This window comes from Dendrobates tinctorius, unplaced genomic scaffold, assembly GCF_039654945.1.
Source record: "Dendrobates tinctorius isolate UK_male_01 unplaced genomic scaffold, ASM3965494v1 ptg000163l, whole genome shotgun sequence".
Lineage (NCBI taxonomy): Eukaryota > Metazoa > Chordata > Amphibia > Anura > Dendrobatidae > Dendrobates > Dendrobates tinctorius.
In genome coordinates this window covers 10,016,999-10,041,702 of record NW_027361830.1, presented here as the reverse complement: position 1 = coordinate 10,041,702, position 24,704 = coordinate 10,016,999, and the positions used below count along the sequence as shown (strand labels likewise).

Below are 24,704 nucleotides of genomic sequence, written 5' to 3'. Positions count from 1 at the left end.
ATGACCTCTCCTCGGGGCCAAAACCCTTCCAATCGACCAGGAACATGGTTCTCCCTCTTACCTTCTTCATGGCCAAAATGTCATTCACCTCAAACTCATCCCCCAAGCCAACAGGCTGGGGTGTGTGGCCTGGAGAAGGATGAAATCGGTTAAGAACCACAGGTTTTAGGAGAGACACATGGAAGGAATTGGGAATACGGAGTGAAGGAGGCAGCTTCAATTTGTAAGCAACATCATTAATCCGCCTGAGGACCTCAAAAGGACCAATGTAACGGGGACCCAGTTTGTAAGATGGTACCTTAAGGCGGACGTATTTGGTGGAGAGCCACACCTTGTCACCAGGGAGAAATGGAGGAATGTCCAGGCGCCTCTTGTCAGCGTGTAATTTCATTCTGTCCCGTGCTTTCTCGAGAGCGGTTTTGGTCTCCTGCCATACCCTGGAGAACTCCACAGACTGAGAATCGGCAGCAGGTACCCCCGAGACAGGAAGTACCGGTAGAGGCACATTGAGATGCTGTCCAAAGACGATGAAGAAAGGAGACTTGGTAGACGATTCACTGGAGTGATTATTGTAGGCGAACTCAGCCCAAGGAAGTAGACCGACCCAGTCATTCTGATGAGCATTAGAAAAATGCCGGAGATAGGATGTAAGGATCTGGTTGGTACGTTCCACCTGCCCATTGGTTTGGGGGTGATAGGCGGAAGAGAAATCCAATGACACTTTTATGAGTCCGCATAGAGCTCTCCAGAACCGGGAGGTGAATTGGACCCCTCTATCCGACACGATGTGCTGGGGGAAGCCGTGAATCCTGAAGATATGGGAAATGAAGATCTTCGCTAAGTCAGGAGCAGAGGGTAGTCCGGGAAGAGGAATGAAGTGAGCCATCTTTGAAAATCGGTCTACAACCACCAAGACCACAGTACAACCGGAAGAACAAGGCAGATCAGTAATGAAATCCATGGCTATGTGCTGCCATGGAGCCGACGGAATGGGAAGCGGGAACAGAAGACCGGAGGGTGGTTGTCTGGGTATCTTGTTCTGGGCACAGGACGGGCAAGATGCTACAAAGTCTTTAACATCCTGGGAGAGTGAAGGCCACCAATAATGGCGAGAGATTAAGTCCAAAGTCTTTTTGACACCAACGTGGTCGGCAATCTTGGACGAATGTCCCCAATTTAGCACTCGTTTTCGGTTATTCTCAGCCACAAAGGTTCTTCCCGGAGGTAACGTGGTTAACTTGACAGGAGCCACAGTAATTACTTTGGATAAATCAATGATATGAGAGGGTTCTTCCTCTGCATCAGACGACAGGAATGATCTTGACAACGCATCCGCTCTAACGTTCTTATCGCCGGGCCGAAAATGTAGCTCAAAGTCAAAGCGGGCGAAGAATAGGGACCACCTGGCTTGCCGAGGATTGAGCCTCTGTGAGGACTGGATGTACGCCAGGTTCTTATGGTCTGTGAAGATCTTGAATGGATGTATGGCACCCTCCAGTAAGTACCTCCACTCCTCCAAGGCCAACTTAATGGCCAATAGCTCTTTGTCGCCAATGGAGTAGTTCTGCTCAGTGGAGGAAAATACTTTAGAAAAGAAGCCACAGGTGACAAAACGTCCAGAAGAGGATTTCTGCAGAAGGACTGCGCCAGCCCCAGTAGAGGATGCGTCTACCTCGAGAGTGAAAGGTCTACTAACCTCAGGTCGGTGAAGCGCCGGAGCAGCGGCGAAGGCTTGTTTCAACGACTGGAAGGCCTCTTCAGCCTCAGAGGGCCAAGACTTTGGGTTAGCTCCCTTGCAGATAAGGGACGAGATGGGGCGAATCAACGAGGAAAAATGAGGAACGAACTGTCGGTAGTAGTTCGCAAAACCAAGGAAGCATTGGATTGCCTTCACCCCATGGGGCTGTGGCCAATCGAGGACGGCGGACACTTTTGCCGGATCCATGCATAGACTTGATTCTGAGATAATGTACCCCAAGAATGGCAGGGACGTTTGCTCGAAGGCACATTTCTCGAGCTTGGCATAAAGGCGGTTCTCCCTCAGGCGCTGGAGGACTTGACGCATGTTCTTTCTGTGGGCGGAGAGGTCTGGAGAAAAAACGAGGATGTCATCCAGATAGACTACCACGCAGGAGTGCAGCATATCCCGGAAGACGTCATTCACGAACTCCTGGAAACCGCTGGGGCATTGCAGAGGCCGAAGGGCATGACCAAGTACTCGTAGTGACCGTCTCTGGTGTTAAAGGCGGTCTTCCACTCATCCCCGGAACGAATGCGGATCAAGTTGTAGGCCCCACGAAGATCCAGTTTGGTGAAAATTCGAGCTCCTCTAAGTCGGTCAAAGAGCTCCGGGATCAATGGCAATGGGTACTTGTTCTTGACCGTGATATTGTTCAGGCCTCGGTAGTCTATGCAAGGACGGAGGGAGCCGTCCTTCTTTTTTACAAAGAAAAATCCCGCTCCCGCGGGCGAGGAGGACTTACGGATGAAACCTCTAGCAAGGTTCTCCTGGATATAGTCAGACATAGCTTGGGTCTCAGCAGGGGATAGCGGGTATATCCTACCCCTGGGTGGCGTAGAACCAGGAATGAGGTCAATCGGACAGTCATATGGCCGATGGGGGGGCAGAGTCTCGGCCTCCTTCTTGTCGAAAACATCTGCAAAGGACCAGTAAGCCGACGGCAGACCTGTAGGTGCCGGGGATGGACCGGCAGAGTTCATCAGACGGACGGGCAACAGGCACTTCTCCTGACAGAACGGTCCCCACCGGAGTATCTCGCCCGACCGCCAGTCCAGGGTTGGCTCATGAGTCCGTAGCCAAGGGAGGCCTAGAAGAAGTGCGTGAGACATGGTGGACAAGACGAGGAAGGAGATCTTCTCCAGGTGCAGGGCTCCGATCTGCAGCTCGATCTCTTCGGTGGCCTGGGTAACGGACTCCAGCACGGACGTACCATTGACCGAAACAATCGACCGAGGAGTCTCCAGGGATCTGACAGGAATCCGGTATTTTTTAACCGCCTCGAGTGTGATAAAATTCCCCTCCGCGCCAGAATCCAGGAAAGCCTCCTCAGAATAACGCTTGGCACCGAGATTCAATAATACGGACACGAGCAGGGGAGGAGAGGAATCACGTACACCTAGGGAGGCCTCTCCTATCAACCCTAGGCGGAGAAGTTTCCCGGCTTCTTGGAGCAGGAACGGAGGAGGTGAGAGGAGCTCCTCTCTCTGGCTAATTCACGGGCACGTTCCTGAAACCGCAGGTCGATGCGTGTCGCCAGTGAGATCAGATCCTCTAAAGAGGTGGGAGTATCCCGACCTGCCAGTACGTCTTTGATCCGACTGGACAGGCCACGCCAAAAGATCCCTACGAGAGCCTCGTTGTTCCAACCGAGTTCGGAGGCCAAGGTACGAAAACGGATGGCATACTGTCCTACCGGTAGCGTACCCTGATGGAGGTTAAAGAGGGACTTGGTGATAGAGGCCAGCCGACCCGGCTCGTCGAACACCTTGCGGAAGGTGTCCAAAAAGGTGGAAAGCCGAGAGACGAGTGGGTCATTGCGCTCCCAGAGGGGGTTCACCCATGCTAATGCCTCCCCCTCTAAGTGTGAAACAATAAAGGCAATTTGGGCGCGCTCAGTGGGATAGTGCTGCGGCAAAAGCTCAAAATGTAACCGGCATTGGTTCAGAAATCCTCGACAAAACTTAGGGTCCCCGCTATATCGGGGTGGCTTGCCGAGGCGCGGCATCGGGTGCGGGGCCGAGGACTGGGCAGAAACGGATTGTATGGCCGACAAACGAGACTCCATGGATTTCAAAAAGACCATAATCCTGGTCTGACTCTCCCGTAGGAACACCAGTTCCTTTTGGATGGAGGTGGTGGCACCAGCGGGGTCTATGGCCTGATTATACTGTGACGACTCCTGGAGCGGACCCTCTGGGTCGTGACACCAACCCTCCCAGGGCGAGCTGACCTAGTGAAGACCACCCCCTTTACAGGGAGTGTCAGGGGCAAGCCCCAGGGGGTGAGGCACCACGACTGCTGGCACCAGGCGGCCGGCTCACAGGAGACACGAGTGGGTGAGAGTGTCTGCAGGAACGTGTAAAGTGTGGACACGGGAACACGTGGTATACAGAGACTTCGTTCGTCCGGGTGTGAGTGAAGCAGGAAACGTGCAAGGAGCACGTCAGAGCACTGAGTCAGGCAGGGACACGGCAGACCAAGCCAGGAAGCACAACAATAATCAGGCACCTCCCCTAGGGGGAGGTCGTCTGATATAGCACATGACTACTACTGGTTCCGGGTCAGGACCTAGCCAGAAAGCACATGACCACTACAGGTTCCGGGTCAGGTCCTCCATTACCATGGAGAGGACCGAGCCCTATACAGCACTGACAGGAGCGCGCAAGCGCAAACGTGACATGTAGGAGGAGGCCCGGGAACGAGAGCTGCACGTGCGCACCCTACGGGACCCCCGGAGTGACCGCAGCTCCGGAAGAGATGACGTCGGGACTGAGGTCCCGCCCCCAGGTGAGCACGGCGTGACACTGTTTATTTCAAACTTACATACCAAGAAGTAGTTTCAATTCAGACATTTTCTCATGTCTTTTTAAATTATTTCAACATTTTCATAAATCAATAATATGAGAAACTGTGTAGGATCAGAGAAATTAGCTTCTTTTTCCACTTATGAAACACTTGTCATCCCAGCACCTTCTAAAATCATGACTTATTCTGAAAAATATCTTAAATATGTGTTGGTCATAACAAAATTAAATACCAGCTCAATACATTGTCAGATTTTAGAGCCTAATAAATTAATAGAGAGAGGGGAGAGGAGGATGGAGGAGCACTGATACAGCCACACAAATCATACTGCATCTTTTAGCAAGTGTTTTATCTTACTTTCAGTGCTGGAGTCACAGTCACACAGCTCAATAATGTTGTATATTGTCAACCTTAGTGCTGATGCTTCTCTGTGTCCTAAGAAAAGCAGGAATCCCTCTTTCAGGTGGAATACATTTCTCTAGCAGTTGATACTGCCGGCAGGTCAAGGTATGCCAAGAAGAGTTTTTCCAAGCAGCTCATGACCACGGCCAACAAAGTGGTCCAAAGCAAGGGATGTCCCTTTATGATCTAAAAAAAAATTTTTTGTGAGGTTAACTTGCATATCATATAATGGTTATATTTAGTTTTAAGCTTAATTATTTTTGCCACACTGAAGATGGAATTCGATATAAACCATATAAAAAGTAAAGCCACTCAGAGAATTAATGTATTCTGGTTTAATGTGTACTTTCAAAATAAGAATCAGAATTAACAAATTAAAATATATATCGTAAAAAAATCCCATTTTTATGATTTCTATGGGATGATTAGCAACCTTTATTGTAAAATACATGATTTTCTGTACTCCTAATCTAATTCATACAAAGAAATTGTTCTATGTAATCCCACATGTAATTTACCAAGCAACAGAATATATTGGATATAATATGATTCATTAAACTATAAAAAAGGCAGCCCATGTGCAAAAAGTACATATAATTATAAACAAAGATGGGTATTCTAACTGCTTAACATCGCCAACTATGAACTGCAATATATATAAAATGGAGCATAAAATATTACAATTAAAAGGTAAAGCTTAAAAAAGTCAATTAAATATCCTTTAATGTCATCCACAATAACAATACAATGCAATGAATCTCATTTGCAAAATGACTAATAATAAGTCTAATGAACCCATTTTATCATTTCATCAAGAGAAAACAAATATATTTTTGTTCACCTTCCAATGTAGCATCCTGTGGATATTAGAGCAAATATTTTATAAGAATTGGATCTTGTATTGTAATCTATGTTTACCTAACATTCTTTTTTTCATAAACCAGACTATTCTATCATTCTCTCACACAATTTACAAACTTAACTTGGAACCGATCAAATGTATTAGCGGACTTCTAACAGTGCATGACATGTCTACATATACAAACCATGGCATCTCTAGTTCTCTAGGTCGAAGATGTCCTATGACATGCGGAAAAAAATTATAATATTACAGTATTGTGGAGGAAGAATTTGGTAAATGTAAGAAGGAAATTGCTACTTACAGTTTAGTCATTACTTCATGTAAAACATTTTTAATATACAATACTCTGATACACCAATAATAACAGGGCTTAGTTATTGCAAGGTGATGAGTATTTTTGCATCCATGTTGTTTCATGTGCATCACCATAATACAATTCTGTGATGCAAGCCTGCAAAGTGTTAACTGTTTTCACATTGCACTTAATGATAATGAACATTCAGTATCACCTGCTTTTTAGGCACCTAAAAAATACATGATATAGACAGACAGACTCTAAGACAATCAGTTTAAAGAATGAGTAAGTAAAATGCTATCTTCATACGAAAGCCATGTAAGCCTACGACCTGAGAGGTATGCAGATACAGGTTATTAACGTGCTAAAGACCTTGCCTGAAAAGAAGTTTTATCATCTTCTAAAATCCAACTGCTTTCATCTCATATTCCTGTTTCTATTCATTTTAAATTATTCATCAGGAAAAAATGACTGGGTCAGTCTGGTGAGTATGGCCATAGCACAATGAGCTAGAGTTAAGTCATCTTACTATCCTATAGCCGAATGTACCACGGAAGTCCTGTGAAAGAATGATGACTGCATGCAATCTTCATTAGTTCTAACCTCACTGTAGCAGGGTGTCCACACAAGCACTCTTGTGGGTCTTCCAAAATTACGGAGGCTTTCAAGTTCCCACCCGTGGACAATTGAGATTTCTTATGTTTACAAGGCTCCTGTGTACATTTGCTTCTATATTTTGCCAAACATGTACAAAGAAAATCCACAGGACCCATTTCAGCCACAAGAAATCACAGTGAATCGCTTTGAAATGCAAGACATATTATGAAGGACAATTCCAAGTAGGAAGACCAAAACACATGCAACTAATATGACAGTGCAAACTCCAGACCATGTAGAACTTTTAACAACTCCTCTTCTCTCATGTTCCTCCTCTCCAATGTCGTGGGTCATTGCACCTTGGAGTGGCTGTTGTTCCATAGGCACAGTCACTACAGTGACTGGTTTTTGCTGACTTCCCGGTAGTAATCTGCAGCCTATATCACCAGGCAACAAAGCTCTTTCTTTGGTAACAGGAAGTGGCCACATGTAACATCCGTTGCTTGGCAATTTAATAAAGACAGGGGTGTTTTCTGATGTGTGAGGGATTGCAATGACTGCAACAACATCTGGGTCATCAGGCAATTGTGATACAGAATATCCAGGGGGTAGCCTTGTAACACCTCGGCACCAAGGGCATCTAAGGTCTTTCTGACTAGCCCTCATCTGCTGTAGACATACCGAACAGCATGTATGTTTGCAATCAAGCAGTTTTGGTCTTCTTCGAGGACTATAGTAATTAAAACAAATTTGGCATTCTAACAGCGAATCCTGGGAAAGAGTTTCCATGATCAAATTGACCTAATTATTCAGTGAAATGGTTATTAACCTTATTTTCTGTATGTAGATATGTTTCGGGCAATATGAAAGACGTTGGAAAAAAAGGATCTGCAAAAGGATACAGAAAAGAAGAAGTTAGATATTGAGCTGCAGTCATTAGCTGAGGTCATAAACTATTCTGTACACATTACAAGCGGTGTAACCATTTACGCAATCAGCAAGGAGAGGCATGAAGGTTGCCTATATTCTAGCAAGATCCCTCATAAACCTTAAAGCAGCTTGAAATTATGTAACTTGCTAATATAGTGTTAAACTGTTGTCCAAATCCTCCAAAAGCCACTTCGGTCCCTGCAGATGCGCTTCTGCTCTTGCTCTTGACATAGGGCAAAATTTTACGTCCTCAGCACTGTTTGAGGGGGGGCAGCTGACTTCTCATCTCAATAGCTAAATTCGCAAAGATAGAAAAGGGGTTTAGCTTAGCTATTGGGATAAGTAGTCAGTTGTCCTGTAATGAACACAAAACTGGAAGTGCAACGGCAGTGACCTGGGACCGGGAGTATCACAGGAAGGTTTAGGCCTCAGAGTTTTATATAAAATTATATATATATACATATACATACACACACGTACACACACTGTGTAGTTTACTATTCAAGCTGTTTTTCCTCCTAGAAGAACGTACCCTCATGGAGCAAGTATGACATTCCCATAGCTCCCTAGTGAAGAGCTTTATGGCTGTAAATGCTGGTTCAACCACATGGAGAAGTCTCTTCTAGAAACAATGTTTGCAGTAAACTTCACTATATAATGTACTAGCTGAAGAGCCCAGCGTTACCCGGGCATAGACCCCCTGTGCAGTGTGAGACCCCGTTTATTGTGAGCACCCCTTCCCTTGCAGTGTGAGACCCCTTTGGTATTGTGAGCACCCCTTCCCTTGCAGTGTGAGCACCTCCCTGTGTATTTTGAGACCCCATGTGTACTGTGAGACCTTCCTGTGTAATGTGAGCCCCCCTCCCCTTGCAGTGTGAGACCCCCATGTATTATCTCTCGGTAGATGCGAGATACTGGGTAGCTAAAGGACCTGTGATAATGTCACGACCATGTGCGCAGTCACGAGCTTGGGAGGAGGAGTCAGATGCAGGTTGTGCTGGATAGAAGTGTCAGCTCGTGTCACAGAGCAGGGTCTTATATCACATCACTGGGGGAAGTATAGTAACCCCATATACAAGGGATCAGAGGGTCCCTGCAGCAGAGCTGCGTGTGCAATGTATCTGAGGCCAAACTGTGCGTAACAACTGTTGTCAGGTGTCCCTGGACCAGGGACTCTTTCCCTGTGGCTATGCAAAGTGGGTGGGTCTCTTTGGCATGGGTGTGACTTGATACATACACACAGATACTGTTACACCCGGTTCTGGTCCTGCACCGGCGTCCGGTGCTGCTCCCAGCACTGGCCCCTCACCCTCTCCTGGTCCCGAGACTGCCCCTGTAACTCTGCGAGGTCCCTGTCGGGATCCTCGCTCAGTCTGTTCCTCAGCGTCCTCTCTTCTCCCGCTTCCTGGCACGCTGCCAGCAGGTCTCCTGGGAGAGTGAGTAGGACGCTCGCGCGCTTACCCCCGGTCTCATAAAGGGACAGCGCACATTTTTTTGAAAATAGCAATTAACCAATGGCAGCGCACTAGTTACTATTTCTGGCCTCTCCTCCATAGGAAGAGTGCCGGAGCAATGAGTATCTACTCTTGCTACATCCAGTTCAGTCTCTGTTCTGTTCTGTTAGCAATCCGTTTGCACTTGCTCATACTGTTTGTCTCCGCAGAGTATCTGTGACCAATGTTCAACTATCCCAGATGACATCAGTATCCATAGATTCAAGTGCCATCCCGTTCCGCCACTCGCCATCCAAACCCAAGGACTACATCAAGGTTACTAGAGCCAGCTTCCTATCAACTACCACGAACCTGACCTTCCTCACCATTGCCAGCTTCACCTCGCATACCCGGCTCCATCAGATCTGTTACATCTATTACCTGTTTGTCCCGCTGGGACAGCTGCCTCGTGTCCGGGATCTAACTGGAGGAAGCTCCAGTTATTCCACTCTGGTCCTGTTCGAGGGATCTACCTACGGATACCTGGGGCTTACTAGTCACGCTCCCTTCGGAGCCCCCCGGACCGTGGTCCCAAGGTTCCACTCTAAAAATAAAAGACGAATGTGAACTTCACCACCTGTGCCACCGTTTTCATTCGTTACACACACTCAACTTTATAAATATATATATAGATTCAATGGAGTACACTACAAAAAACTGCTTCCCTCTGTATAAAATCGGCGTTACAGGAAAGGTTCCATGCACTAAATTGAGATACGTATAATAAATGATTTACATACTGTAGATATTAAATATTGTATCTTGCCTAATCAATCAATTACTAAAGGAATACTGAGTTTTATATATTAAGACTACCCTCATTCACAGAAAACAAGGTTAAGCTTTTCGAGACTGCACTGAAGACAGGAGGCCCATAATATTTCTCTACATTTTCCAACATGTTACTGACTAAATTATTTTAAACAATTGACCCACAAATAATATACGTTAGATTTTGACTGTAAAGAGTAAGTTTTCTTTTTATTTACAAATATAAAATAAATGTTCATTACACCAGATATTCTAGGGAGGATGTTAGAATTGCTCCCCACTGCTGTTTTTTATTGAGAAGCCTTTATTGCGTGCTCCTACATACAGTAAATCTGCCAATTTGGAAACGTCTACTCAGTCTCGCTTTGCTCTCTGCTCCACAGGGTACATGGAGGTTTCGGAAACTGTAGCTGCATCTACTCTGGCAAAAAAAAGAACACACGGCAGCTTCAAAAGCAGTAAGCGCACCATGCCAAGGACCCCCGAATAGCCAGTGGCGCAGAGAGCAAAGCAAGAAATAACATGCACGACCGTCTTCTCACATTTACCAAGTTAAAGTAACTGCATTTTTTGGTAACTGGTAAGGATATGCTGGAAAGAAATAGAGTCGTTTCTCGTACACACATGACATTATGTGATTTCTTTCCTTCATTTTCAGCAGATTTTTTGGTGGCAGTAGAAACCACAGCAGTTTCTTCTTGTGTCTTCCTGCTGTTTCCTTCCATCTTCTGTCCCCTCTCATTTAGAGTTTTAGAGACTGTAGGGGTAATCTGATCGCTCACTGATGACAGATGTCTGGAGGCATTTTCTCTAATACGATTACAAAGTTTACATTATGTGATCTGCGCATTAAATCTCTGCCGATCAGTACATATTTGTCCACCGGTGGTCGTTGTATAACCTATTTAGACATTTGGATTGCATAATATTATGTGCACAGAATAATCAGTAATCGTTCAGAGAGCAAAAAACTGTTTTTATTCAAGGCAGCACAGGTTCTGTTTACACAGGACAATGTGCTGCCGAGAACGATGATGCTTTGGGCCAGCCAAAAGAACATTTTACTCAACAAACAAGCGTTTTAATCATTTGTTGTGTGATCGGCAGCATATGTACACTGCACATTAGGAAAAGAGATGGTTCCTAGGATAATCAATCAGAGGAAATGTACCTTTCTCTTGTACTGTTAAGCTATAAAAAAAAAAAGGGCATTTACCATATACGATTATTTGACAGAAAGATTTAGGAGTGCTATTCTAATTGATGGAATCGAAGCATTTTTTAAACCATGTAAAAACAAAAAAAGGTTTATTGTTATGGTCTGAATTTAAAGGGTTTTGTCACTGCTTCTTATCCTCCTGGCTACTTCCTTGCTAGGGACCGATTCACTCCTGAAGAACGACAGTTTGGACTTTTGGCTGGTTGTCCAAGCTGAGCACTTTCTCAAGCTGCTAGCACAGTCAAGTTAGACACTGGAGCATGGAAGAAACACAGGAGGACTGAAGCTGGCCAGATCTGTTCAGCTATAGAGCAGTTCGGGCGGGCTCTAACTGGGCCGTAACTACAACCGGGGCAGCCGGGGCACTGCCCCAGGGCCCCAACCACCCAAAGGGCCCCAAACAGATGGTAAAAAATTGTATTTTAATACTTTAATTTCTCATAAAATACACAGCTCCTACATTATTCGAGTTTAAAGTTAATAAAAATAATGAAAAGATCCATGAAAGTGCAAGCGTAAATGTTTTTTGTTCGTTTATACTTTAAACGGGGAAACGCTATTTCGCTTAGTAACAGGAGCTCTATGGCAGACAATAGACTGTTAGCTGATCGTGTGGTGTCGCGCCAGGCGGTGACTCAGCCAATAGTTCAGGCAGCAGGTCGCGACGCGACGTGCACTGACACTGAGGTCTTGTTTACCCCAACTGCTGAACTGCTCATTGGCCATTTCTCATTGGTCAGTGGCCAGTGTCAGATCGTCAGTGCAGTCTGTGTCGCATATAGTAGTTGTTGTGCGTGTGTAGGTAGATAGTATTTAGTATTACCGTATTTTCCGGCATATAAGACGACTGGGTGTATAAGACGACCCCCAACTTTTCCAGTTAAAATATAGAGTTTGAAATATACTCGCCGTATAAGACTACCCCTCTTCTACGGTAAGATTCCCATTGTGAACCCCACACAGCCCTTCATACAGTATAATGGCCCCTACATCTCTTCACACTGTATTATGGCCCCCACACAGCCTTAAAGGGACACTGTCACCAGGATTTTGCCATCCCATCTGATAGCAGCATAATGTAGAGACCCAGATTCCAGCGATGTGTCACTTACTGAGCTGCTTGCTGTAATTTTAATATAATTATTGTTTTCCCTGCTTCATATTTAGCAGTAAATGAATGTGCTGGACTATTTGATTAGTCCTACAATGTTAATCTCAAACTGATTGAACAGTGATTTTATGAAAACTACACTGAGCAGCCCAGTAAGTGACACTGGTGACAGTGTCCCTTTAAATCGCCCTCCATAAAGTATAAAGGCTTCCTCATAGTCCTTCAAGTATTATCATGCCCCCCACAGAGTCATCCCAGTATTATAATGGCTTCCACATAGTATAATTGGCTCCGTATATTATAGTGCATCATCCATAGTCACCCATTATAATGCACCATCATAGTGCTCCATATAGTATACTGCACCCCCATAGTCCTCCATATACTATAAACATGGAGAGGGGAGATGTGCCAGCATCGTGTGGAGGGGGTGGAATATGGGGATTGGGATGTGCCAGCACCGTGAGGGGGTAGGTGACATGGAGAGGGGTTTGTGCCTGTGTCAAGATGGGGGGTTGGGGGAGTACAGGGGGCAAACTTTCCTGTCAGACAATGTCACCCGGAGGACAGGAGACGCTCATTTCAATAATTTCCAGGAGCTCCACCAGCTGTCAATGAATGGAAACCTGCACTGGCCTGGAGAGACTCATAGCACAAGATTTGCTCCGATACGTTAGTCTGGAGATCACAGAGAGTTGGCAAGGCAGGCACAGTGCACACTGTAACAAACGCTCTGCATTGAGAGGAGACAGTCTCAGCAGACACAAATATCTCTGTGACAAACTGTGATAAGCCCTGCCCCTCTCCAATCTGCAGGTCTATACTGCTGCGAGGGGGAGGGGAGGAGGTCAGGAGGAATTCTCCATAATCACACATTCCTCCCGGCTCCGGGTCATGCAGTATCTATCTTCTCAGTAAGTCATCTGCCTCTTGTTTTCAATAATCAGAGCTGTGCACAACCCCCACTCAGTCTCTCCTCATAACCGGGAGGAAGCAATAATGACTGTGGTACCTGTGGTCGGGGGTTGTAGTACTTGATGTCTGGCACCTGCTGGGGGAGGCAGAAATGTCAGCTCCAGTCTCTCTCCTCCTGGAGAGAGTGGCTGGACACAGTGCACATATCCTGGGCAGCCGCACTGTCTCCTTGCCAGTAGGTGGCGCCCTGCACCTGGCGTTTAAAACGACCCCTGACTTCTGAGATTGTCTTATATGCTGGAAAAGGAAAATACGGTACTGTGATTGTGTGTGTTAATAAAACCGTTTATTATGAAATGAATTCGGCACCAGCCAAGTGGAAATAAAAAAGACAGACTGCGAAAAGAAGAAACTTGGAGGATGAAAAAAGTTCGAAGAACTTAGCAGCATGGCTGGATGTTGAAAACCACTCGACAGGGAATGATATTGAAATCTCACAAAAATTAAATTCAGATACGTCAGAACAAGACAACCTTAATAATGACAATGACTCGAAAAACCAAAAATTTATAGGCGAAGAAGATATAACAGACCCAACCAATGATACACCAAATTTTTTGGAAGATGAAGATTCTGCCTACTACAACGCCTTTCCTACTGTAATTGAAAATCAAGATAAGAAACGTAGGCTGATAGCGTCTGGTCCAATACAGCCTGACGGACCACTTCCCAAGGATATCAATCAACAAGGTCGATCTTTTTCAAGTAACTATTATTTTATCAACACAAAGTCAGAGTTGAAGCTTAAAAGAAGTTGGTTATGTTACTCAACAAAATTAGATTGTGTTTACTGCTTGCCATGTTGGCTATTCCCTCAGTCACAGTCGGAAGCACTTGAATACAGAAATCGTGTATTACCGTTTTTAACAACCGGAGTTCGAGACTGGAAGCATATTTCAGAATGTATTTCAGTTCATGAAGCATCCAAAAGCCATACACACGCTTGTGTAGTTTATGAGCAATGGCGAAAACGTGGTACTTTAGAAGATGATTTCGACAAAAATGTGGAGAGTGAAAGAAGCTTTTGGCGTAAAGTTCTTGAAAGAATCTTGAATGTGACATTAACACTTGCAACATGTAATCTTGCGTTTCGTGGATCTATTGAAAAGTTAGAATATAGTAACAAAGGAAACTCTCTCTCTATAGTTGAGATTTTGTCAAAATATGACCCAGTACTACAAGAATTGCTTCAGCGTCCGCAAGGGACTGTGAAATACCTCAGTCCTAAAATTCAGAATGAGCTTATTAAACTATTAGCCTTACAAATCAAAGATGAAATTGTAGTTGAGCTTCAAAATTCCTTGTTTTTTTCATTGATCCTAGATACCACCCAGGACATAGCTAAAATTGTTCAGATGAGTGAAGTTTACCGGTATGTCAAAATAGTTAATGATGAAGAGGGGAAACCTACTGAAATCAAAATATGTGAAACTTTTGTATCCTTTAGAGAGATAAAAGATCAGTCTGCGCAAGGTCTTGCAGAAGAAATAATAACTTCATTGAAAGAGAAAAACTTGGACTTGACCAAATGTTGGGGACAAGGCTATGATGGTGCTGCAGTCATGAGTGGGGTATACAATGGAGTGCAGCAGCGTATTAAAGAAAAAGCCCCACGCGCATACTTTGTGCACTGCGCTGCTCATAACCTTAATTTAGTGTTGAAGATGCTGTGGAAGAGAACCGAGTGGTGAGCCAGTTTTTTGAAACAATTCAAAGTGTATATTGCTTTTTTGGTAATAGTATTGATCGCTGGCAAGATTTGAAATCAGTGTACTGCATCGAAGCTCAGCCCGATTCACTGAATTCGAAATCGTAAGTAACACTGAAAACTCTTAATCCAGCTCATTGGTCTGGCAGACATGATGCAGTGTATGCACTGAAACACAGGTTTTGTGACGTGATGAAAAGTCTTAGGGCCCCGTCACACATAGCGACTCACCAGCGATCCCGACAACGATACCAATGTGTCAGGATCGCTGGTTAGTCGCTACATGATCGCTGGTGAGCTGTCAGACAACTTCACCAGCGATCAGCACCAGAGACGCCGAGCGCGCGGCGTCACTGTGTACTTTAATTACCAGCGCGCTGATGCAGGGAGCTGGTAACTAAGGTACACATCGGGTTTCTAAGGGGCGTGCATAACTTAGAAACCCGATGTGTACCTTGGTTACCAGCTCCCTGCATCAGCGCGCTGGTAACTAAGGTACACATCGGGTTTCTAGGCACAGAGTGCCCTCTTAGAAACCCGATGTATACAGTTACCAGCTCCTGCTCGCTGGTCGCTGGTGTCCCGCTTGTCACACGCAGGGATGCGTGCTGACCAGCGGGACACCAGCGACCCCAAAAATGTCCAGTGCTTTCCATCAACGATCAGAAATACTGGTAGGGGGGCCGGTCGCTGATCGCTGTCACACACAGCGATCTCGCTGGTAAGATCGCTGTGGCATCACAAAACTAGTGTGTGATGGGGCCCTTACTCACATAACTTTGACTTCCAAAAAAAGCAAGGAAAGAAATGAAGCACAGCAGCTAAAGAACAAACTTGAAAGTTTTGATTTTGTATTACTTTTGGTTGTGCTGTGTGAAGTCTTAGAGACTCTCAACCTCGTATCGAAATCCTTACAATCTGAAACCATGGACCTCTTGTCTGCATATGAGTTATTAGGTAATGCATTGTTAAAGATAACCGAAATGCGTGAAAAGTTCGAAGCACTTGTTTCTGAAGCATCAGGTGTGTGTAGTCGATGGGGAATAAAAAATGAATTTCACCAGAACAGAGTAAGGAAAGTGAAGAAACACTTTGATGAGTTGTGTGAAGACGAGAGATTAGCAGACCCAAAAACTTGTTTCCGAGTTACTGTGTTCTATCCAATGGTAGACACACTTTGTACTCAACTTCATCGCCGCTTTGAAGGGATGAAAGCTGTTCTTGACTCTTATGAAGTAATACAACATGATTTTTTGGCCAGTGCAAGTCAAAGCGATATTCACAAAAAAGCTGTTGATTTTGTTAACAAGTTTGCAGATGATGTAACTCCAGCCTTTCCTTCACAGTTCAGTAAAAAATTTGTTTCAAAAGCAACTGGAAAAAATGAAAAGTGTTAAGGAATTTTCTGATTTCCTAATAGTTGAGCATTCTTCACTTTCATCAAGCTATCCAGACGTTTGCACAGCGTGCATCATGTATTTGACTGTTCCTGTGACTGTGTCTAGGCTGAACGATCCTTCTCTAAGCTTAAACTCATAAAAAACTACTTGAGAAGTACTATGGCTCAAGAAAGATTCAGCAGCTTAGCTCTACTTTCAACTGAGAATGATCGAGCTCAACAGATCAACTTTGACAAAGTAATTGATGAATTCGCTTCTCTGAAAGTTAGGAAACAAATGTTTAAGTAGCTGTTTAAAACTGAACAAATTGGTAATGTTTAAGTAATGTTATGTTTAAGTGAACAAAGTTTAAATATATACTGTTTAAAACTACTTAATATTTAATAAACATATACAGTTATTTGAAAATTGTGCAATATTTGGAATTATTATTCACCTTATTAATTTTCCAAACATATTCACTGAATATTTAACTTCTAAAACTTGCATCATACACAATCTATTCAAGGTCTTGCAGAACATGATGAAGCCTGTGTGTTGTATACAACAATGCGTAGCAGGCTTCACCACGTTCTGCACAACCTCTAGCAATTGAAATGTTGAGGGGCCCCACTATGAAGTTTTGCCCCGGGGCCCCGAAGTTTATAGTTACGGCACTGGGCTCTAAAGCAGTGTTTCCCAAACTCCAGTCCTCACAGCCTCCAAAAAGTTATGTTCTCCGGATTTCCTTAGTATTGCACAGGTGGTGGAAGTATCATCAAGGCATCAGGACTTTTCTAACCTGTGCAATACTATGGAAATCCTGAAAACACGACCAGTGGAGGGCCGTGAGGATTGGAATTTGGAAAACACTGTTTTAAAGCATTGAGCTGGCAAGCAGTGCATGCTCCTTGCCCGAGTAACCAACAATGACATAACTAGAGTCCCATCTTGATATATATATACATATATACAGTCATATGTAAAAGTTTAGGCACCCCTATTAATGTTAATCTTCTTTCTTTATAACAATTTTGGTTTTTGCAACAGCTATTTCAGTTTCATATATCTAATAACTGATGGACTCAGTTATATTTCTGGATTCAAATGAGGTTTATTGTACTAACAGAAAATGTGCAATCTGCATTTAAACAAAATTTGACCGGTGCAAAAGTATGGGCACCCTTATCATTTTCTTGATTTGAACACTCCTAACTACTTTTTACTGACTTCCTGAAGCACTAAATTGGTTTTGTAACCTCATTGAGCTTTGAACTTCATAGCCAGGTGTATCAAATCATGAGAAAAGGTACTTAAGGTGGCCACTTGCAAGTAGTTCTCCTATTTGATTCTCCTATGAAGAGTGGCATCATGGGCTCCTCAAAACAACTCTCAAATGATCTGAAAACAAAGATTATTCAACATAGCTTTTCAGGGGAAGGATACAAAAAGTTGTCTCAGAGATTTAACCTGTCAGTTTCCACTGTGAGGAACATAGTAAGGAAATGGAAGAACACAGGTACAGTTCTTGTTAAGCCCAGAAGTGGCAGGCCAAGAAAAATATCAGAAAGGCAGAGAAGAAGAATAGTGAGAACAGTCAAGGACAATCCACAGACCACCTCCAAAGACCTGCAGCATCATCTTGCTGCAGATGGTGTCACTGTGCATCGGCCAACAATACTGCGCACTTTGCACAAGGAGAAGCTGTATGGGAGAGTGATGCGAAAGAAGCCATTACTGCAAGCACGCCACAAACAGAGTCGCCTGAGGTATGCAAAAGCACATTTGGACAAGCCAGTTACATTTTGGAAGAAGGTCCTGTGGACTGATGAAACAAAGATTGAGTTGTTTGGTCATACAAAAAGGCGTTATGGATGGAGGCTAAAAAAAACAGCATTCCAAGAAAAACACTTGCTACCCACAGTAAAATTTGGTGGAGGTTCCATCATGCTTTGGGGCTGTGTGGCCAATGTCGGCACCGGGATTCAACTCAGTATCAGCAGATTCTTGACAATAATGTGCAAGAATCAGTGACGAAGTTGAAGTTACGCAGGGGATGGATATTTCAGCAAGACAATGATCCAAAACACTGCTCCAAATCTACTCAGGCATTCATGCAGAGGAACAATTACAATGTTCTGGAATGACCATCCCAGTCCCCAGACCTGAATATCATTGAACATCTGTGGGATGATTTGAAGCGGGCTGTCCATGCTCGGCGACCATCAAACTTAACTGAACTGGAATTGTTTTGTAAACAGGAATCGTCACAAATATCTTCATCCAGGATCCAGGAACTCATTAATAGCTACAGGAAGGGACTAGAGGCTGTTATTTTTGCAAAAAGGAGGATCTACGAAATATTAATGTCACTTTTATGTTGAGGTGTCCATACTTTTGCACCGGTCAAATTTTGTTTAAATGCAGATTGCACATTTTCTGTTAGTACAATAAACCTCATTTGAATCCAGAAATATAACTGAGTCCATCAGTTATTAGATATATGAAACTGAAATAGCTGTTGCAAAAACCAAAATTGTTATAAAGAAAAAAGGTTAACATTAATAGGGGTGCCCAAACTTTTACATATGACTGTATATATATATATAGAGAGAGAGAGTTGAGCGAAACGGGTCGGTCATATTCAAAAGTCGCCGACTTTCGCTGAAGTCGGGTTTCATGAAATGAAGCCAGACCATAGCGTGAGGTCGGCCACGAGTCGACCAGAGTGCCAAAGTCGCGTTTCAAAAGATGCTTCCAGCGCCCTTTTTCAGGCAATGATGGAGGATGCACACTGTGGGCAACGTGATGACATAGGCATCGGTCACCACCATCTTTGAGAAGGGCATGCAAGTGATTGGCTGGCTTTGTGTGGCGTCACAAGGGCTATAAAAGGGCATGAATGCCTACCGCCATCTTACTTATGCCGATCTTAGCATAGGGAGAGCTGCTGCTGATAATGATTCTGTAGGGAGAGCGTTAGGCAAAGAAGAAGAACCAAAAAAACTGCTTCTGCTGTTAGCGATTTCCACTTACAACACAACACTTAGTGTGCAGTGACAGGGGAGGCTCTATTTTTGTGCATCAGCTCTGTTGGTTATTAGGCTGCTATATAAGGCTCCCTGAGAGCTGCATTGCTGTTTGCACATTGCTGTGCAAACTGCTTTTTTAAAAGCAAAAATATTTTTCTTCCTCTTTTCTGCACAGTTACCAAGCGTTCATTTTTCCACCCTTTTGTGTGTGAACTGTGCAGCAGTCCTGCTTATTAGGCTGCCTGCGTCCATACTTGGACTGAAAGCATCATTGTCAGCGTCCTCAAATCTATAGTGAGATTCAAAATCTCACCATTCCTATAGACACCCTCCACCTTGTCATTCACCATCCAATTTCAGCCTGTTACATTGAGGTGTAATCTCTACTGGGCCAGAGACAATAGTTCAGCATCCTCAAACCTATAGTGAGATTCAAATTTTCACCAATCCTATAGACACCCTACACCTTGTCATACACCATCCAATTTCAGCCTGTTACATTGAGGTGTAATCTCTACTGGGCCAGAGACAATAGTTCTGCGTCCTCAAATCTCTAGTGAGATTCAAATTCTCACCAATAATAGATACACCTTCTACCTTCTTTTACAGTACCATATAGCTGGTGGAATTTTGGTTACATTTTCACAAAAATGAGCAAGTATGGTGGAAGACGCCATGGAAGTGGGCAGGGGTTGCCAGCTGGTCCCGATGGTGGTGGTGGTGGTGGTGTTGCATCTGTTGTTAGTGGCAAAAGCACAATAGCACCTAAGGCAGGAGGTGTTGAGCCTGCGTCATCGTCTGGCTCCACAAGGCCTCGAAGGCTCTCTTTTCTGGGAGTAGGTAAACCACTTTTAAAGCCGGAGCTTCAGGAACAAGTTTTGGCTTACATTGCTGACACAGCCTCCAGCTCTCTCGCCTCTTCTTCTTAAGTTTCAAAAAATAAAAGTCGTCATTGGAGGCTCCTGGTCAGGAACAACACCTTTCCTTGTGTCCTTCACCCCTACCAAAAGTGAAGGATGTGGCAGGCCACACTACCGATTACTCCATGGAGCTCTTTTCACATACCATGCCTGGGATAGCAAGTCAAATCGTGAATTCCCCAGTCCAAGATGAATCTGACATGGATTGCACTGATGCACAGCCACTGCTAGATTTTTCTGCTGGTACATTCACTCAGAGCACTACATTGTCCTCGCAGTGTACTGAGGCAGAATCAGACCCTTCCCGCACACTATACCACCTTACACGGTGACACAGAGGAAGGTGCACTTGAAATTGAAGAGGAGGTGATGGATGACCCAGTTGTTGACCCAGATTGGCATCCATTGGGGGAAGAGGGTGCCGCTGCCAATAGCTCTGAAGAGGAGGAGGAGGATCCACAGCAGGCAACGACATCGCAACAGCTGTTATCTGGCAGGACCGTAGCAGGCCAAAAACGGGTTACAAAAACCAAAAGAGTTGCAGGACAGCTTGGCCAGACGGTCAAATTAGCATAACGTGCAAGGTCTCAAAATATCTTCCGTAGTAGAAAGAGTGCAGTGTGGCACTTTTTTGAACAAAATCCTAATAATCAGGCAAAAGTTATCGGTAAGAAGTGCGCAAAGACCTTTAGGGAAAAATCTGAGAAATTTGAATACCAGGTGCATGCTTAGACATTTAACCACCATGCACTTGCAAGCGTGGACGGACTACCAAACCTCACGTACCACATGTGCACCTCCTCCGAATGTAGTCAGCAACGCTACATCGCTTCCCCCACTGTAAGCCCACCGGTTAGCACACCACCAGCAGCAAATGTCGAGGTGTCATCGCAAGGGCAAAGCAGTCATGGAATCACAATGTTATTTCTACGAAAGACTGAATCTATGCCATCAGCAACACCACAAACACCATCACCATCACGAACCCTCTCTCAGTCCACCATGTCCACCGCTAGTTCCACCATATGCAGCTCTTAAGTCCAGCTCACTCTACCAGAGACTCTGAGTAGGACAAGAAAGTACTCATCCTCTCATACGCGTACACTGGCTTTGAATGCCCACATTGCCAAACTAATCTCGTTAGAGATGATGCCCTACCGGTTGGTTGAAAGCAAAGCTTTCCGCGAGCTCATGGCCTACGCAGTACCACGCTATGACCTACCCAGTCAGCACTTCTTTTCGTGAAAAGCCATCCCAGCCCTCCATGTGCATGTGGAAGACCGCATTGTCCATGCACTCAAGCAATCAGTGAGTGGAAAGGTGCAGCTCACAACAGATGCATGGTCCAGTAGGCATGGCCAGGACCGATACGTGTCCATCACTGCGCACTGGGTTAATGTGGTGGATGCAGGGTCCACACGGGACAGTGGCAGTGGGACATTGCTGCCTAGCCCACAGTATAGGAAACAGTTGGCTGTAGGCGTTCGACCCTCCTCCTCCTCCTCTTCCAGAAGCGAAAGCTTGTTCACAGAGCGCAGTCGCACGAGCACTCCATCCACAGCTGCCAGTGCTGCACATGAGGTGTCCCACTATTGTACAGCTAGTGGTAAGCGTCAGCAGGCTGTGTTGAAGATGATGTGTTTGGGCGACAACAGACACACCGTGGAGGTACTGGCCGACTACTTGCAGCGACAAACTGAGTCATGGCTGGGCAGTCTACATCTTGAGGCAGGCAAGGTAGTTAGTGATAACGGCCAGAATTTTGTGGCAGCCATAGCCCTTTCAAAACTCAGACACATACCTTGCCTGGCTCACACCTTGAACCTGGTGGTGCAGTGCTTCCTCAATAATTATCCGGAGATAACACCCCTGCTCCATAAGGTGCGAAGACTGTGCTCGCACATCCGCCGGTCGCCCGTACACTCCAGTCGTATGCAGAAGCTGCAGCGATTGCTCCACCTTCCCAAGCACCGCCTAATTATCGACGTTGCAACAAGGTGGAATTCCACCCTGCACATGGTTCAGAGGCTGTGCGAACATGGCAGGCTGTAATTCATTTGTGAGAGGATACACGGGCAGGGAGTTTGCAGGCAGACATGGAGTTGTCTGGTGTGCAGTGGTCGAAGCTGAAAGACCTCTTTAAAGTCCTTCAGTGTTTTGAGGAATGCACACGGCTGGTAAGCGCAGACGACGCCATCATAAGCATTAGCATCCCACTTATGTGTCTGCTCATGCAAACTTTGGCGCACATTAAGGAGCAGGCGTCTGCAGCCGAGGAGGAAGAGGAGTAGGGAAGCCTTGTTGACATTCAGCCATTGTCTGGTCAGGGAAGTCTCGTGGACGAGGTGGAGGAAGAAGAGGTAGAGGAGGAGGATGATGGGGATGATTATTTTGGGGAGGATGCTTCTCAGGGGACAAGAAAAAATGTTGGCGTGGCAAGGTCAGGTACAGGGTTTGTGCGTGACTGGAGGGATGTGGATTTGCCAGAAAGTGCTCCTCCACCCAGCAATCGCAGTGCATCATTGACACTTGGAACATTGTCCCACATGTCTGATTATGCCTTGCAGATCCTAAAAAGAGACCCCCACATTGCCAAAATGATGAACGATGACGACTACTGGTTGGCCAGCATCCTGGATCCACGCTATAAAGGCAAATTCCAAAACATCATGCCACAGGAGAACCTAGAGCTAATAATAGCTAACAAACAAGCAACTATGGTAAACCGTTTGTTTGAGGCATTCCCAGCACACAGCGGTGGTGATGTTTTTCCAACGAGCCGTAGGGGCCAACATGGAAGAGGTGTTCGTGGTGCACATAGCCAAAGTGGCGTTGGACACAGGGGTTTCATGACCATGTTGTGGCCTGATTTTTCAAGTACCGCTCAGACGACTGGTAATACTGCATCGATCGAAAGTGACAGGAGACAGCAGTTGTCAACTATGGTAACAAACTACTTCTTCTCCCATATCAATGTTCTCCCTCACCGGTCATTCCCCTTTGACTATTGGGCCAGTAAACTTGACACCTGGCCCGAATTGGCACAATATGCCTTACAGGAGCTCGCTTGCCCTGCTGCTAGTGTGTTATCTGAACGAGTCTTCAGTGCTGCTGGATCAATCCTGACAGAAAAAAGGACCCGTCTGTCGACCCAAAATGTTGATGATCTAACCTTTATTAAAATGAACCATGCATGGGTTTCAAAGGATTTTGTCCCACCCTCCCCTGCTGACACGTAGGTTGCCAGAAAAATGGCTTGCTTTTGTCCTCCTCTTCCGCGGACTTCTCCAATTACTCCATTTGCAGCTGCTGAATGTCCAACATCAACATATGCCAATTTTTCCACCTCCCTAACTGGGCTGCCTCCACCCACAGGGCCGGGGTCACCACCTGGCGCACGCACCCCTGCGAGTGCCATTGCCCTGGACAGGTGGGTGGGCACACTCTTTGGCAACGGCACTGGCACAAGGTCCCTCATAGCACACCCGTCAGACACACCAGCATCCTATGAGGGGCCCTGTGCCAGTGCCGTCGCCAATGAGTGGGCCCCCCCTGCTTGCTCAGGATCACAGCACTTGCAAAGTTGAAATACTTACCTCTCCCTGCTCCACCGCCGTGACATCCTCCGCGTTTCCTGACAGTGACATTCTGGTCAGAGAGCGAGATGACATCACGTCTGTACGCCCTCTGCCTAAACAGTCCAAGTGCAGTAAGATGGAAGATGGGGACGGCGAGGAGTCCAGACTAGTACAGGGATTCCATAGCGAGGAGACTTATTTAATTTTCAATGTTGGGACAGCTATTTTTGGGGAGCACTATACTCTGGAGAATGATATATGAGGCCCACCATACACTGGAGCATTCCAAAGGTGGACATCAGACACTGGAGCAGCATTTACAGGGCCCATTATGCACTGGAGCATTAGAAATGGGGCCCATTATATATGGAGAATTATTTAGGCCCATAACACAGTGGGGACCAACATATACTGTAGCATTATGTGGAGCTCATCATATACTGTTTCAAACATTATATGGGACCAATGATTCTGTATGGAGAAATATATGTGCCTCATTACTCTGTATAGCGCACTATGCGGTGGCCATAATACTGTATGGAGTAATATACTGTCCGTTTTTGGAGCTATTGGAGAATTTAAAATGGATATCAGTCATGAGATGTAAGAACTGAAGTATTTTTCATTGTACTATACCGCTATTTCTCTGCCGTATCAGAGGATCATGAATTGTGGAATGTGTTAAAGGAACCCATTGACACTCTTTAGCCCAGGGCCCACGAAAATCTGGAGCCAGCCCTACCCCCCCCCCCCACAACTTTAGCCAAGTAACCCCCAGTTTTCAATGCCTAACTATTATAAAGTAAATTAAGGTTGACAAGCTTAAGTAATAAGAATTGATGTTTGTGGCATTAAAATGGGCACTGTAGGTGTGTTTCCTGTCCTC

The 24,704-nt window shown here is 45.2% G+C and overlaps 1 protein-coding gene across 4 annotated transcripts in view; it reads right to left on the bottom strand.

Moving 5' to 3' along the window:
* Positions 1–5,268: 5,268 nt before the first annotated feature.
* Positions 5,269–24,704, bottom strand: part of RNF152 (ring finger protein 152) — a 55,818-nt gene continuing 36,382 nt past the window's right edge. For 3 of the 4 annotated variants that reach the window (XM_073550195.1, XM_073550193.1, XM_073550194.1), the window contains one exon: positions 5,269–7,590. In XM_073550195.1, the coding sequence (XP_073406296.1) occupies positions 6,880–7,491 (612 nt within the window). In that variant the 5' untranslated portion in view covers positions 7,492–7,590 and the 3' untranslated portion in view covers positions 5,269–6,879. Of the gene's footprint in view, positions 7,591–9,506; positions 9,653–24,704 lie in introns of those variants that run through there. The other variant, XM_073550196.1, reaches the window with a different exon arrangement.